Raw genomic sequence first — 14,817 nt, 5'->3', positions numbered from 1 at the left:
TATTACACAATTATATACTGTATACACCAATATATACACTAATAATAATGATATGAAAATACATTTCATAGAGTTTAAACAATTCATATTTAACATTCCTATTGTTCTACGTTGAACAGGGTTGAACAGGGTGACAGGCCCACATTGTGGTTGTTCTATTATAGGTCAGTCAGTGGGGCTTCAGTTGATACAGACCCTTTTATGATTCATCATTTAGTCTGTTCATCACTCCTCTGCTCTTTGTGCATGTGCCATTCCACTCACACACTTACACACGCACGCACGTAGACACACAGACACACACACACACACACACTCTCTTTCTCTCTGCTCCTATTCAGCTTACACTCATGTATACTCACACAAGTCTGTGTGTCTGCAGAGAATCTGGAAGATTGATGACAGTCCTGTTAAATCAGCAGGACTGACAGGTCAGATAAAGAACAGCAATAATACTGTTCAGCGATGTGTGTATGAGTGTGTGTGTGGGTGCTCCCTGCAAAGCTGTTACAGGGTAACCAGTTTTTCATTTCTAAATCATAGCACATCACAAACGGCTGGAGAGAGAAAATTTCTGAAGTGTCATTTAAGTGGTGGGATCAAGGGCCTGACACACACACACACACCCCTCCCGTAGCACCTCATACCGGTGCCTTCTCAACAGGTTACTGGGTTGCGATTATTGTTTGTGTGTGTGTGTTGTGTGCATGTGTGTGTGTATGTGAAATGCCTTACTGAGTCAGTGCTCAACACTGTATGTTAGTGCTGCCTGCTGGTCAGTAGAAGACACAGCAGTCTTTATCAGACCAGTCAACTGTGTGGACTGAAGCTTTGTGAGAAATGTGTAAAATATAATATAATAATATATATTTCAATACATAAATATTAAGTAATTTATAATAAGCAATCTGAATGTCAATTATTAATTTAAATGTTTTCTTAAAACTATCTAAAATCACACATTTTCAAATGATTCAGCGTTTGGCCACTAGATGGTGGCATTGTACTACAATAGGTCTACCCAGCAGTAGAGCAGTTTTCAGAATGTAGTTTGGTCTCTAGCGGTTATACTGAAAGTAAAAGTAAAAGTTACAACACACACCATTTTAGAGGGCGCACAGTTCGATACTCCTGTTCCAATTGTTTGCAAAGATTGGGTAAGTCAGATGCAATAATCGCATTTAATGTTTTCTTCATAATTGAAAGTGTTATAGAAACACGTATTATCATTACTTTATTCCATGAACAGTGTGCTGTATGTAACCACTGTGTTAGACGTACAGTGTTGGCCTAGGTTATGTAACCTGTTACATATTTGATTGTTCTGATAAAGTTCTGGTGAAAAATACCACTGAAATGTTTTATTTGTTTACCTGATGTACTGTGTAAAGTGACTACAGTATGAATGAAATACAGTACATTTTGGCTGTATTCTGTCGTTTTCAGGAGAGTAAGGGGGTTTCAGTATAGGTCTCTCACTAGGCCTGAATTGTATGGGGGAACACATATTTCTAAGGGGGTTACATGTAACACCACTTACAAATATCTCTAAATGGCAATGATATATCTGTAGAAGTAAAGAAATAAAAAATATATAATTCTTGAAAGTTTGTATTTATTTTTTACATTAAGCAACCAGCCAGCTTCCGCATACAGCCTCTTCCTGTTTGACATTGGGTTCTCTTTTTCAGAGAGGTTGAAAACGTGAACACGGGGCCTAGTTCACATCGCTTCGACAGGTGATTTATGTGATCAGGTAAGAAGGCAGGGTTCCTCTTTAAACTAACAACACTTATAAAGGCTTTATATAACATACGTAAAGTCTTTAAGCACTACATAGATGATTCACAAGTCATCTATGAGCTTATGTAATACTCTATAAAGGGTGAAATAACTGCTCACTATAGGATCCATTACCAAACGTGACATAACATTTTGTTGATAAAAAACAACTGTGCTTTATAAAGGGTGACATAATGCATGATTACTAAGATACAATGCTGTATAAAACTACTTATAGATAGTCTTATATTGTACTGTACAGTCATGGCAAAAAAGTTTTGAGAATGACACAAATATTAATTTTCACAAAGTCTGCTGCCTCAGTTTGTATGATGGCAATTTGCATATACTCCAGAATGTTATGAAGAGTGATCAGATGAATTGCAATTAATTGCAAAGTCCCTATTTGCCATGCAAATTAACTGAATCCCCCAAAAACATTTCCACTGCATTTCAGCCCTGCCACAAAAGGACCAAATCAAATCAAATGTATTTATATAGCCCTTCTTACATCAGCTGATATCACAAAGTGCTGTACAAAAACCCAGCCTAAAACCCCAAACAGCAAGCAATGCAGGTGTAGAAGCACGGTGGTTAGGAAAAACTCCCTAGAAAGGCCAAAACCTAGGAAGAAACCTAGAGAGGAACCAGGCTATGAGGGGTGGCCAGTCCTCTTCTGGCTGTGCCGGGTGGAGATTATAACAGAACATGGCCAAGATGTTCAAATGTTCATAAATGACCAGCATGGTCAAATAATAATAATCACAGTAGTTGTCGAGGGTGCAACAAGTCAGCACCTCAGGAGTAAATGTCAGTTGGCTTTTCATAGCCGATCATTAAGAGTATCTCTACCGCTCCTGCTGTCTCTAGAGAGTTGAAAACAGCAGGTCTGGGACAGGTAGCATGTCCAGTGAACAGGTCAGGGTTCCATAGCCGCAGGCAGAACAGTTGAAACTGGAGCAGCAGCACGGCCAGGTGGACTGGGGACAGCAAGGAGTCATCATGCCAGGTAGTCCTGAGGCATGGTCCTAGGGCTCAGGTCCTCCGAGAGAGAGAAAAAAAGAGAGAGAGAATTAGAGAGAGCATACTTAAATTCACACAGGACACCGGATAAGACAGGAGAAGTACTCCAGATATAACAGACTGACCCTAGCCCCCCGACACATAAACTACTGCAGCATAAATACTGGATGCTGAGACAGGAGGGGTCAGGAGACATTGTGGCCCCATCCGATGATACACCCGGACAGGGCCAAACAGGCACTATATAACCCCACCCACTTTGCCAAAGCACAGCCCCCACACCACTAGAGGGATACCTTCAACCACCAACTTACCATCCTGAGACAAGGCCGAGTATAGCCCACAAAGATCTCCGCCACGGCACAACCCAAGGGGAGGTGCCAACCCAGACAGGAAGATCACGTCAGTGACTCAACCCACTCAAGTGACGCACCCCTCCTAGGGACGACATGGAGGAGCACCAGTAAGCCAGTGACTCAGCCCCTGTAATAGGGTTAGAGGCAGAGAATCCCAGTGGAGAGAGGGGAACCGGCCAGGCAGAGACAGCAAGGGCGGTTCGTTGCTCTAGAGGCTTTCCGTTCACCTTCACACTCCTGGGCCAGACTACACTCAATCATATGACCTACTGAAGAGATGAGTCTTCAGTAAAGACTTAAAGGTTGGGACCAAGTCTGCGTCTCTCACATGGGTAGGCAGACCATTCCATAAAAATTGAGCTCTATAGGAGAAAGCCCTGCCTCCAGCTGTTTGCTTAGAAATTCTAGGGACATCATGTCAGTGATTTTCTCGTTAACACAGGTGTGAGTGTTGACGAGGACAAGGCTGGAGATCACTCTGTCATGCTGATTGAGTTCGAATAACAGACTGGAAGCTTCAAAAGGAGGGTGGTGCTTGAAATCATTGTTCTTCCTCTGTTGTGAAGAAGGCTTCAGGGCGCCCAAGAAAGTCCAGCAAGCACCAGGACCGTCTCCTAAAGTTGATTCAGCTGCGGGATTGGGGCACCACCAGTACAGAGCTTGCTCAGGAATGGCAGCAGGCAGGTGTGAGTGCATCTGCACGCACAGTGAGGCGAAGACTTTTGGAGGATAGCCTGGTGTCAAGAAGAGCAGCAAAGAAGCCATTTCTCTCCAGGAAAAACATCAGGGACAGACTAATATTCTGCAAAACGTACAGGGATTGGACTGCTGAGGACTGGGGTAAAGTCATTTTCTCTGATGAATCCCCTTTCCGATTGTTTGGGTCATCCGGAAAAATGCTTGTCCGGAGAAGACAAGGTGAGCGCTACCATCAGTCCTGTGTCATGCCAACAGTAAAGCATCCTGAGACCATTCATGTGTGGGGTTGCTTCTCAGCCAAGGGAGTGGTCTCACTCACAATTTTGCCTAAGAACACAGCCATGAATAAAGAATGGTACCAACACATCCTCCGAGAGAAACTGCTCCCAACCATCCAGGAACAGTTTGGTGACGAACAATGCCTTTTCCAGCATGATGGAGCACCTTGCCATAAGGCAAAAGTGATAACTAAGTGGCTCGGGGAACAAAACATCGATATTTTGGGTCCCAGGCCAGGAAACTCCCCAGACCTTAATCCCATTGAGAACTTGTGGTCAATCCTCAAGAGGCGGGTGGACAAACAAAAACCCACAAATTCTGACAAACTCCAAGCATTGATTATGCAAGAATGGGCTGCCATCAGTCAGGATGTGGCCCAGAAGTTAATTGACAGCATGCCAGGGCGGATTGCAGAGGTCTTGAAAAAGAAGGGTCAACACTGCAAATATTGCCTCTTTGCATCAACTTCATGTAATTGTCAATAAAAGCCTTTGACACTTGTAATTTACTTCAGAAATGCTTGTAATTATACTTCAGTATTCCATAGTAACATCTGACAAAAATATCTAAAGACACTGAAGCAACAAACTTTGTGGAAATTAAAATGTGTCATTCTCAAAACTTTTGGCCACAACTGTATATATAGACATAACTGTTTATGTTTACTGGCTAGGTTTTCTGAGTGAGATCTGTCTGAGCAGTCCATAGTCTAAATCAGACATTAGACTGGATGGAGCCTGAGGGAGACCCTGGAGTCCTGAGCAGGAGGTGAGTCAGAGAGAGAGAGGCTGTCTGAGGGAGATCCTGGAGTCCTGAGCAGGAGGTGAGTCAGAGAGAGAGAGGCTGTCTGAGGGAGATCCTGGAGTCCTGAGCAGGAGGTGAGTCAGAGAGAGAGGCTGTCTGAGGGAGACCCTGGAGTCCTGAGCAGGAGGTGAGTCAGAGAGAGAGGCTGTCTGAGGGAGACCCTGGAGTCCTGAGCAGGAGGTGAGTCAGAGAGAGAGGCTGTCTGAGGGAGATCCTGGAGTCCTGAGCAGGAGGTGAGTCAGAGAGAGAGGCTGTCTGAGGGAGATCCTGGAGTCCTGAGCAGGAGGTGAGTCAGAGAGAGAGGCTGTCTGAGGGAGATCCTGGAGTCCTGAGCAGGAGGTGAGTCAGAGAGAGGGGGGTCTGATGTTGAAGGTGATCAGAATGGCTGTGTATTTATTGGCGTTTACCTTGCCTTCTAAGGGGTTGAGTGGACCTCATCACATGCCAGGAAAATGCACGCTACACCATAACAGAGCCGCCAGAACCCTCATTTACTCAAGGGTTTCCTTTGTTTTGGCAGTTTACTGTATTTCACTGTTGATGAATGTGTTTAGTTTCATCTGCTTTCACTTTAAGACAACACAGAAGATAATGTGATGATATCACTACAGATACTATAATTATACTATAACTATAATATAATTGCAGAGCCAAGCGGGAGTTAATGGAGTCTCCTGCTCCCAGCTGTCTCTCTATGAATAGTGCCAGGTCAATGGAGCCACCCTTTAACTTTAAAAGAGAACCCTTGACCCCTGATCTGAGGTGAGTGTTGAAATGAGTAGCTTAAAAAAAAAAAAAAAAAACACCCCACACTCACTCACTCACTCACTCACTCACTCACTCACTCACTCACTCACTCACTCACTCACTCACTCACTCACTCACTCACTCACTCTCACTCTCACTCTCACTCTCTCACTCACTCACTCTCTCACTCTCTCTCTCTCTCTCTCTCTCTCTCTCTCTCTCTCTCTCTCTCTCTCTCTCTCTCTCTCTCTCTCTCTCTCTCTCAGTCTGCTGACTGAGGATCAGTTCAGATGCTCTGTGTGTTCAGAGGTGCTGAGGGACCCGGTCTCCATTCCCTGTGGACACAGTTACTGCAGGCAGTGCATCAGCACATACTGGGTCCAGCCCGGCCCTGCAGGAGACTATGTGTGTCTCCAATGCAGTAAGAGATCCAGAGTCCGGCCTGTGCTCTGCACTAACCCAGCTTTGGCCAGGTTGCTCCAGGGCCTCCAGCAGGCAGGCTTCAGTCCTGCCCTCCCTGCTCTGGGCTATGCTGGTCCTGGGGACGTGGCCTGTGATATCTGCTCTGGACAGAAGCTCAGAGCGGTGAAGTCCTGTCTGACCTGCACTGTCTCCTACTGTGAGAGCCACGTCAGGCAGCACTACACTGTCCCAGCACTGCAGAGACACACCCTGGCTGATGTCACTGGAGACGGGGGACACAAAGGTCACCAAGGCAATGCTGGACAGACAGAGAGGATCAAAGAGGTGCTGTCATTAACAATACACTATGTGAAATGACTACAAACACTTATCTACAAGCACTTATAACACTATTAGAATGAGACGAACTGAAGTGTGAATGTATTATATTACCTGAACTGTGTGTTTCATGTTTTCTCTAAAGGAGGAGACTATGGAGACTGAGGAGGAGGAGAGAGAGAGTGTCTCTAAAAAGATGACGGAAGTTAAAGAGGAGGAAGAAGATTCTGATGAGGGACTCTCTGATCTGAAGAAGAACCCTAAAACTAAAACTCTTATCTCTGAAGTGAAGAACATCTCTAAGTTCTACTCAGACTTGAAGCAGGAGAACTCTGAGCTTAAACATGTTGTTCGTGAACTCAGTAAAAAATATACTGTGTTAAAACAAGAGGCAACATTTGAGAAAGAACTGGTGGACATCAGAACTGCTGATCTGAATAAGATCACAGCTACTCTCATCTCAGACCCACAGCAACAGAGAGAGGCTGAGTATGTGAGAAGAAACCTGAAGAATATGACCATGGACTATGGTTCGTATGACAATAATGACTCCTTAAAGTGACAGTTTTTATTTTTTAAGGTAGTAGTAGGTGTCACGTTCCTGACCTGTTTTCTGTTATTTGTATGTGTTAGTCGGTCAGGACGTGAGTTTGGGTGGGCAGTCTATGTTATGTGTTTCTATGTTGGTTTTGGGTGACCTGATATGGTTCTCAATTAGAGGCAGGTGGTTTACGTTTCCTCTGATTGAGAGCCATATTAAGGTAGGTGGTTTCACATTGTTGGTGGTGGGTGGTTGTCTCCTGTGTCTGTGAAGTGAAGTTCGTTTTCGTTCCTTGTTTAATAAATATCATGTCAAATCACAACGCTGCATTTTGGTCGAATCCCTGCTCCTCCTCTTCGGATGAAGAGGAGGAGGAAATCCGTTACAGAACCACCCACCAAACCAGGACCAAGCAGCGTAAGTTCGAGCAGTGGAATACTAAACAGGAATGGACATGGGAGGACGTGTTAAACGGCAAGGGTTGCTACACATGGGAGGAGATCCTGGCTGGAAGGGATCGCCTCCCATGGGAACAGCTGGAGGCAGTAAGGAGAGCGGAGGCAACCGGAGAGAGGAACCGGAGATATGAAGGTACGCGGCTAGCACGGAAGCCCATGAAGAAACCCCAAAAATGTCTTGGGGGGGGGCTAAGAGGTAGTGGGCCGAGGGCAGGTAGGAGACCTGTGCCCACTTCCCAGGCTAACCGTGGAGAGCGGGAGTACGGGCAGACACCGTGTTACGCAGTAGAGCGCACGGTGTCTCCTGTACGTGTTCATAGCCCGGTGCGGGTTATTCCACCTCCCCGCACTGGTAGGGCTAGATTGGGCATTGAGCCAGGTGCCATGAAGCCGGCTCAACGCGTCTGGTCTCCAGTGCGTCTCCTCGGGCCGGCATACATGGCACCAGCCTTACGCATGGTGTCCCCGGTTCGCCTACATAGCCCGGTGCGGGTTATTCCACCTCCCCGCACTGGTCGGGCGACGGGGAGCATTCAACCAGGTAAGGTTGGGCAGGCTCAGTGCTCTAGGGAGCCAGTACGCCTGCACGGTCCGGTATTTCCGGCGCTACCTCCCCGCCCCAGCCCAGTACCACCAGTGCCTACACCACGCACCAGGCTTCCAGTGCGTTTCCAGAGCCCTGTTCCTCCTCCACGCACTCTCCCTGTGGTGCGTGTCTCCAGCCCAGTGCCTCCAGTTCCGGCACCACGCATCAAGCCTCCTGTGTGTCTCCAGAGTCCTGTACGCACTGTTCCTTCTCCCCGTACTCGCCCTGATGTGTGTGCCCTCAGCCCGGTACCACCAGTGCCGGTACCACGCACCAGGCCTATAGTACGCCTTGAGAGTCCAGTGTGCCCTGTTGTTGCTCCCCGCACTAGCCTGAAGGTGCGTGTCCTTAGCCCGGTGCCTCCAGTTCCGGCACCACGCACCAGGCCTACAGTGCGCCTCATCCGGCCAGAGCCATCCGTCTGCCCAGTGCCATCTGAGCCATCCGTCTCCCCAGCGCCATCTGAGTCATCCGTCTGCCCAGTGCCATCTGAGTCATCCGTCTGCCCAGTGCCATCTGAGCCATCCGTCTGCCCAGTGCCATCTGAGCCATCCGTCTGCCCAGTGCCATCTGAGCCATCCGTCTCCCCAGCGCCATCTGAGCCATCCGTCTGCCCAGTGCCATCTGAGCCATCCGTCTGCCCAGTGCCGTCTGAGCCATCCGTCTGTCCCGAGCCATTAGAGCCGCCAGTCTGTCCCGAGCCGTCAGAGCCGTTCGTCAGTCAGGAGCCGCTAGAGCCATTCGTCAGTCAGTATCTGCCAGAGCCGCCAACCAGACAGGATCTGCCAGAGCCGCCAACCAGACAGGATCTGCCAGAGCCGCCAGTGAGCCAGGATCTGCCAGAGCCGCCAGTGAGCCATGAGCGTCCAGAGCCGTCAGCCAGCCATGAGCGTCCTGAGCCGTCAGCCAGCCATGAGCGTCCGGAGCCGTCAGCCAGCCATGAGCGTCCAGAGCCGTCAGCCAGCCATGAGCGTCCTGAGCCGTCAGCCAGCCATGAGCGTCCAGAGCCGTCAGCCAGCCATGAGCGTCCTGAGCCGTCAGCCAGCCATGAGCGTCCTGAGCCGTCAGCCAGCCATGAGCGTCCAGAGCCGTCAGCCAGCCATGAGCGTCCAGAGCCGTCAGCCAGCCATGAGCGTCCAGAGCCGTCAGCCAGCCATGAGCGTCCAGAGCCGTCAGCCAGCCATGAGCGTCCAGAGCCGTCAGCCAGCCATGAGCGTCCAGAGCCGTCAGCCAGCCATGAGCGTCCAGAGCCGTCAGCCAGCCATGAGCGTCCAGAGCCGTCAGCCAGCCATGAGCAGCCCCTCAGCCCGGAGCTGCCATTAATCCAGAACTGCCCCTCAGTCCAGAGCTGTCTCTCTGTCCGGAGCTGCCCTTCAGTCCGGAGCTGCCCCTCTATCCTGAGCTATCTCTCTATCCTGAGCTACCTCTCTATCCTGACCTACCTCTCTGTCCTGAGCTACCTTATCCCGGTGCTGCCCCTTGTCCCGGTGCTGCTCCTTATTTCGATGTTACCCTTTAAATTAAGTGGGTGTAATGGGAGGGTGGTCATTCGGAGGGGGAGACGTAAGCTGGGATTGACTATGGTGGGGTGGGGACCTCGCCCAGAGCCTGAGCCACCACCGTGGTCAGATGCCCACTCAGACCCTCCCCTAGACTTTTGGTGGTGCGTTCGGAGTACGCACCTTGAGGGGGGGGGTTATGTCACGTTCCTGACCTGTTTTCTGTTATTTTTATGTGTTAGTCGGTCAGGACGTGAGTTTGGGTGGGCAGTCTATGTTATGTGTTTCTATGTTGGTTTTGGGTGACCTGATATGGTTCTCAATTAGAGGCAGGTGGTTTACGTTTCCTCTGATTGAGAGCCATATTAAGGTAGGTGGTTTCACATTGTTGGTGGTGGGTGGTTGTCTCCTGTGTCTGTGTTTGTCGCGCCACACGGGACTGTTTCGGTTTGTTTGTCCGTTCGTTCTTTTGTGTAGTCATTTTTCCTGTTCGTGAGTTCTTCGTTGTATGTAAGTTCGCATGTCCAGGTCTGTCTACTCCGTTTTGTTATTTTGTTAGTTATTCAAGTGAAGTTCGTTTTCGTTCCTTGTTTAATAAATATCATGTCAAATCACAACGCTGCATTTTGGTCGAATCCCTGCTCCTCCTCTTCGGATGAAGAGGAGGAGGAAATCCGTTACAGTAGGTTATTAGATAGTATTGTTAACAGGTTCTTATGAATGATAGTTCAACACTCATGGTGTTATGACTGGTTTCATAAAGATGTTATAAATGTCTTAAGTATACCCCATTCAAGTAAAGTGTTACCTTTTATATTTTAGATCTTGAAACGATCAGAAAATAATTTTGCCAGTTAGACTCAACAGTCCTGTACGTTACTCTTCAGTTAGACTCAACAGTCCTGTACGTTACTCTTCAGTTAGACTCAACAGTCCTGTACGTTACTCTTCAGTTAGACTCAACAGTCCTGTACGTTACTCTTCAGTTAGACTCAACAGTCCTGTACGTTACTCTTCAGTTAGACTCAACAGTCCTGTACGTTACTCTTCAGTTAGACTCAACAGTCCTGTACGTTACTCTTCAGTTAGACTCAACAGTCCTGTACGTTACTCTTCAGTTAGACTCAACAGTCCTGTACGTTACTCTTCAGTTAGACTCAACAGTCCTGTACGTTACTCTTCAGTTAGACTCAACAGTCCTGTACGTTACTCTTCAGTTAGACTCAACAGTCCTGTATGTTACTCTTCAGTTAGACTCAACAGTCCTGTACGTTACTCTTCAGTTAGACTCAACAGTCCTGTACGTTACTCTTCAGTTAGACTCAACAGTCCTGTACGTTACTCTTCAGTTAGACTTAACAGTCCTGTATGTTACTCTTCAGTTAGACTCAACAGTCCTGTACGTTACTCTTCAGTTAGACTCAACAGTCCTGTACGTTACTCTTCAGTTAGACTCAACAGTCCTGTACGTTACTCTTCAGTTAGACTCAACAGTCCTGTACGTTACTCTTCAGTTAGACTCAACAGTCCTGTACGTTACTCTTCAGTTAGACTCAACAGTCCAGTACGTTACTCTTCAGTTAGACTCAACAGTCCTGTATGTTACTCTTCAGTTAGACTCAACAGTCCTGTACGTTACTCTTCAGTTAGACTCAACAGTCCTGTACGTTACTCTTCAGTTAGACTCAACAGTCCTGTACGTTACTCTTCAGTTAGACTCAACAGTCCTGTACGTTACTCTTCAGTTAGACTCAACAGTCCTGTATGTTACTCTTCAGTTAGACTCAACAGTCCTGTACGTTACTCTTCAGTTAGACTCAACAGTCCTGTACGTTACTCTTCAGTTAGACTCAACAGTCCTGTACGTTACTCTTCAGTTAGGCTTAACAGTCCTGTATGTTACTCTTCAGTTAGACTCAACAGTCCTGTACGTTACTCTTCAGTTAGACTTAACAGTCCTGTATGTTACTCTTCAGTTAGACTTAACAGTCCTGTATGTTACTCTTCAGTTAGACTCAACAGTCCTGTACGTTACTCTTCAGTTAGACTCAACAGTCCTGTACGTTACTCTTCAGTTAGACTCAACAGTCCTGTACGTTACTCTTCAGTTAGACTCAACAGTCCTGTACGTTACTCTTCAGTTAGACTCAACAGTCCTGTACGTTACTCTTCAGTTAGACTCAACAGTCCTGTACGTTACTCTTCAGTTAGACTCAACAGTCCAGTACGTTACTCTTCAGTTAGACTCAACAGTCCTGTACGTTACTCTTCAGTTAGACTCAACAGTCCTGTACGTTACTCTTCAGTTAGACTCAACAGTCCTGTACGTTACTCTTCAGTTAGACTCAACAGTCCTGTACGTTACTCTTCAGTTAGACTCAACAGTCCAGTACGTTACTCTTCAGTTAGACTCAACAGTCCAGTACGTTACTCTTCAGTTAGACTCAACAGTCCTGTATGTTACTCTTCAGTTAGACTCAACAGTCCTGTACGTTACTCTTCAGTTAGACTCAACAGTCCTGTACGTTACTCTTCAGTTAGACTCAACAGTCCTGTATGTTACTCTTCAGTTAGACTCAACAGTCCTGTATGTTACTCTTCAGTTAGACTTAACAGTCCTGTATGTTACTCTTCAGTTAGACTCAACAGTCCTGTATGTTACTCTTCAGTTAGACTTAACAGTCCTGTATGTTACTCTTCAGTTAGACTCAACAGTCCTGTACGTTACTCTTCAGTTAGACTCAACAGTCCTGTACGTTACTCTTCAGTTAGACTTAACAGTCCTGTATGTTACTCTTCAGTTAGACTCAACAGTCCTGTATGTTACTCTTCAGTTAGACTTAACAGTCCTGTATGTTACTCTTCAGTTAGACTCAACAGTCCTGTACGTTACTCTTCAGTTAGACTTAACAGTCCTGTATGTTACTCTTCAGTTAGACTCAACAGTCCTGTACGTTACTCTTCAGTTAGACTCAACAGTCCTGTACGTTACTCTTCAGTTAGACTTAACAGTCCTGTATGTTACTCTTCAGTTAGACTCAACAGTCCTGTACGTTACTCTTCAGTTAGACTCAACAGTCCTGTACGTTACTCTTCAGTTAGACTTAACAGTCCTGTACGTTACTCTTCAGTTAGACTCAACAGTCCTGTACGTTACTCTTCAGTTAGACTCAACAGTCCTGTACGTTACTCTTCAGTTAGACTCAACAGTCCTGTACGTTACTCTTCAGTTAGACTCAACAGTCCTGTACGTTACTCTTCAGTTAGACTCAACAGTCCTGTACGTTACTCTTCAGTTAGACTCAACAGTCCTGTACGTTACTCTTCAGTTAGACTCAACAGTCCTGTATGTTAACTCCATCTAGGCTGCTACATGAATACACTATTACAATAGTTTAGATGTCAGACCATTCACAAAATAGCCATATGTCAGAGAATAATGTATTATACGGTAAAATGCGGTTTCCCAGATTTATGTTCTATATCCACTGATTTTTTCTAATTCTAATAAAGTGTATGTTTCTCTCCACAGTGGATGTGACTCTAGATCCTGATACAGCACATCCCCAACTAATCCTGTCTGAAGACAGGAAACAAGTTATATTTGGAGATGTATGGCAGGATCTCCCTGACAACCCAGAGAGGTTTGATATCTCTGTCTGTGTCCTGGGAAAGGAGGGCTTCTCCTCAGGGAGATTCTACTATGAGGTGCAGGTGAAGGGGAAGACTGGCTGGTCTTTAGGAGTGGCCACGAAGTCAATCAACATGAAGGGGACGATTTACCTAAATCCTGAGGATGGATACTGGACTGTGATGCTGAGGAATGGACAGTACTGGGCTGGCGCTGTCCCCACTGTCCCCATCTTCCTTAGAGAGGAGCTCCAGAAGGTGGGGGTGTTTGTGGATTATAAGGAGGGACAGGTCTGCTTCTACAATGTGGAGGCCAGGTCTCATATCCACTCATACACTGGCTACACCTTCACTGAGAAACTCTATCCATTCTTCAGCCCTGGTAATAATTACAGTGGTAAAAACTCAACCCCACTGGTCATCACTCCTGTAGATGTCACTGACTGACTGGTTTATACCAAACATTGAAATACTGTTAACTGCTAATGTAATAGCGACCAGGTAATGTAATAATTAATTGTAATGTAATACATATTACATAAATCAGCAGATAATTTATTTACATTTTACATTTATAATGCAATAACTTTTCCTGATAATGTAATCATTCAATTGCAGTTATTAATGCAGAACTAAATTATTTTGTGGATAAGGTTATCATTTCATGTGTTAACATAGTAAATCACAGTCTCATAATGTAATCCAATAAGACCTACCTGTCCATCTATCTCTGTGGACCATATCATCTTAGTGGATGAGATCCACATTCTTCTTCCTGATGTAACATGACATTGGGAAGAATGAAAACAGTTCACTAAATACCACAGGAAGCCCAGGTCTGTATGCACTGTCATATGTTCAGTAAACCCCTGCAATTACATTATTACATGACTTACTATAATAATTAAATACTGTCCTGCGTGATGATGCTTCTTACTATACTTTAGTTGAATACTTTTTTTGCTGTTGAACTAGAAGGAGAGCTTGCAAGAAATCCTTTCATCGCCCTGTGTACTACGCTGTATCCTGTGAATATGACAGTAAACGTTGATTTGAAATGAGCAGTCAGTTCAGCATCAGTCATGTAGGTAACTGACCAAATGAAAGAATCAGCAACATAAAGAGATGTAATAGGGCCTTGTGCCACGAGCCAGAACAGCTTCAACGTGTCTTGGCATGGATTCTACAAGTGTCTGGAACTCTATTGGAGGGATGCGACATCATTCTTCCACAAGAAATTCCATCATTTTATGTTTTATTGATGGTGATGAAAAACGCTGTCTCAGGTGCCTCTCCAGAATCTCACATAAGTGTTCAATTGTGTTGAGATCTGGTGACTGAGACGGCCGTGGCATATGGTTTACATCGTTTTCATGCTCATCAAACCATTCAGTGACCAAACCATTCAGTGACCAAACCATTCAGTGACCAAACCATTCACTGACCACTCGTGCTCTGTGGATGGGGGCATTGTCATCCTCTGGGTCATAGCGATGGTAGCCAAAATAATGTCCTGCCCAGCATTTTTATACATGACCCTCCCTAAGCATGATGGGCTGTTAATTGCTTAATTAACTCAGGAACCTCACCTGTGTGGAAGCACCTGCTTTCAATATTCTTTGTATCCCACATTTACTCAAGTGTTTCCATTATTTTGGCAGTTACCTGCAGT

The 14,817-nt window shown here is 46.0% G+C and overlaps 1 protein-coding gene across 7 annotated transcripts; it reads left to right on the top strand.

The window, feature by feature from the left end:
- Positions 1-1,066: 1,066 nt before the first annotated feature.
- On the top strand, positions 1,067-14,069 carry LOC139575747 (E3 ubiquitin-protein ligase TRIM39-like). 7 transcript variants are annotated; one of them, XM_071401004.1, is made up of 7 exons: positions 1,067-1,157; positions 1,692-1,756; positions 4,813-4,907; positions 5,592-5,705; positions 5,981-6,437; positions 6,577-6,961; positions 13,048-14,069. In XM_071401004.1, exons 3-7 carry the CDS (start codon positions 4,870-4,872, stop codon positions 13,590-13,592), a joined length of 1,539 nt encoding a protein of 512 aa, XP_071257105.1. In that variant the 5' UTR covers positions 1,067-1,157; positions 1,692-1,756; positions 4,813-4,869; the 3' UTR covers positions 13,593-14,069. The 7 variants fall into 7 exon arrangements, with proteins under 7 accessions (XP_071257105.1, XP_071257104.1, XP_071257108.1 ...); XM_071401003.1 differs by having other exon boundaries at positions 5,957-6,437; XM_071401007.1 differs by lacking the exon at positions 4,813-4,907 and having other exon boundaries at positions 1,073-1,157; positions 5,957-6,437.
- Positions 14,070-14,817: the final 748 nt, after the last annotated feature.

The sequence above is a fragment of the Salvelinus alpinus genome, chromosome 5, assembly GCF_045679555.1.
Source record: "Salvelinus alpinus chromosome 5, SLU_Salpinus.1, whole genome shotgun sequence".
In the NCBI taxonomy this organism is placed as follows: Eukaryota; Metazoa; Chordata; class Actinopteri; order Salmoniformes; family Salmonidae; genus Salvelinus; species Salvelinus alpinus.
The sequence above is the reverse complement of the archived record's forward strand: the minus strand, read 5'-3'. Positions and strand labels throughout refer to the sequence as shown.

Coding starts and splice junctions, on each gene's coding strand:
- LOC139575747 (XM_071401003.1), top strand. CDS start 4,870: ATGGAGCCTGAGGGAGACCCTGGAGTCCTGAGCAGGAG. Junction 6,438..6,576: donor AGACAGAGAGGATCAAAGAG/GTGCTGTCATTA, acceptor TTTTCTCTAAAG/GAGGAGACTATGGAGACTGA. Junction 6,962..13,047: donor GAATATGACCATGGACTATG/GTTCGTATGACA, acceptor TTCTCTCCACAG/TGGATGTGACTCTAGATCCT.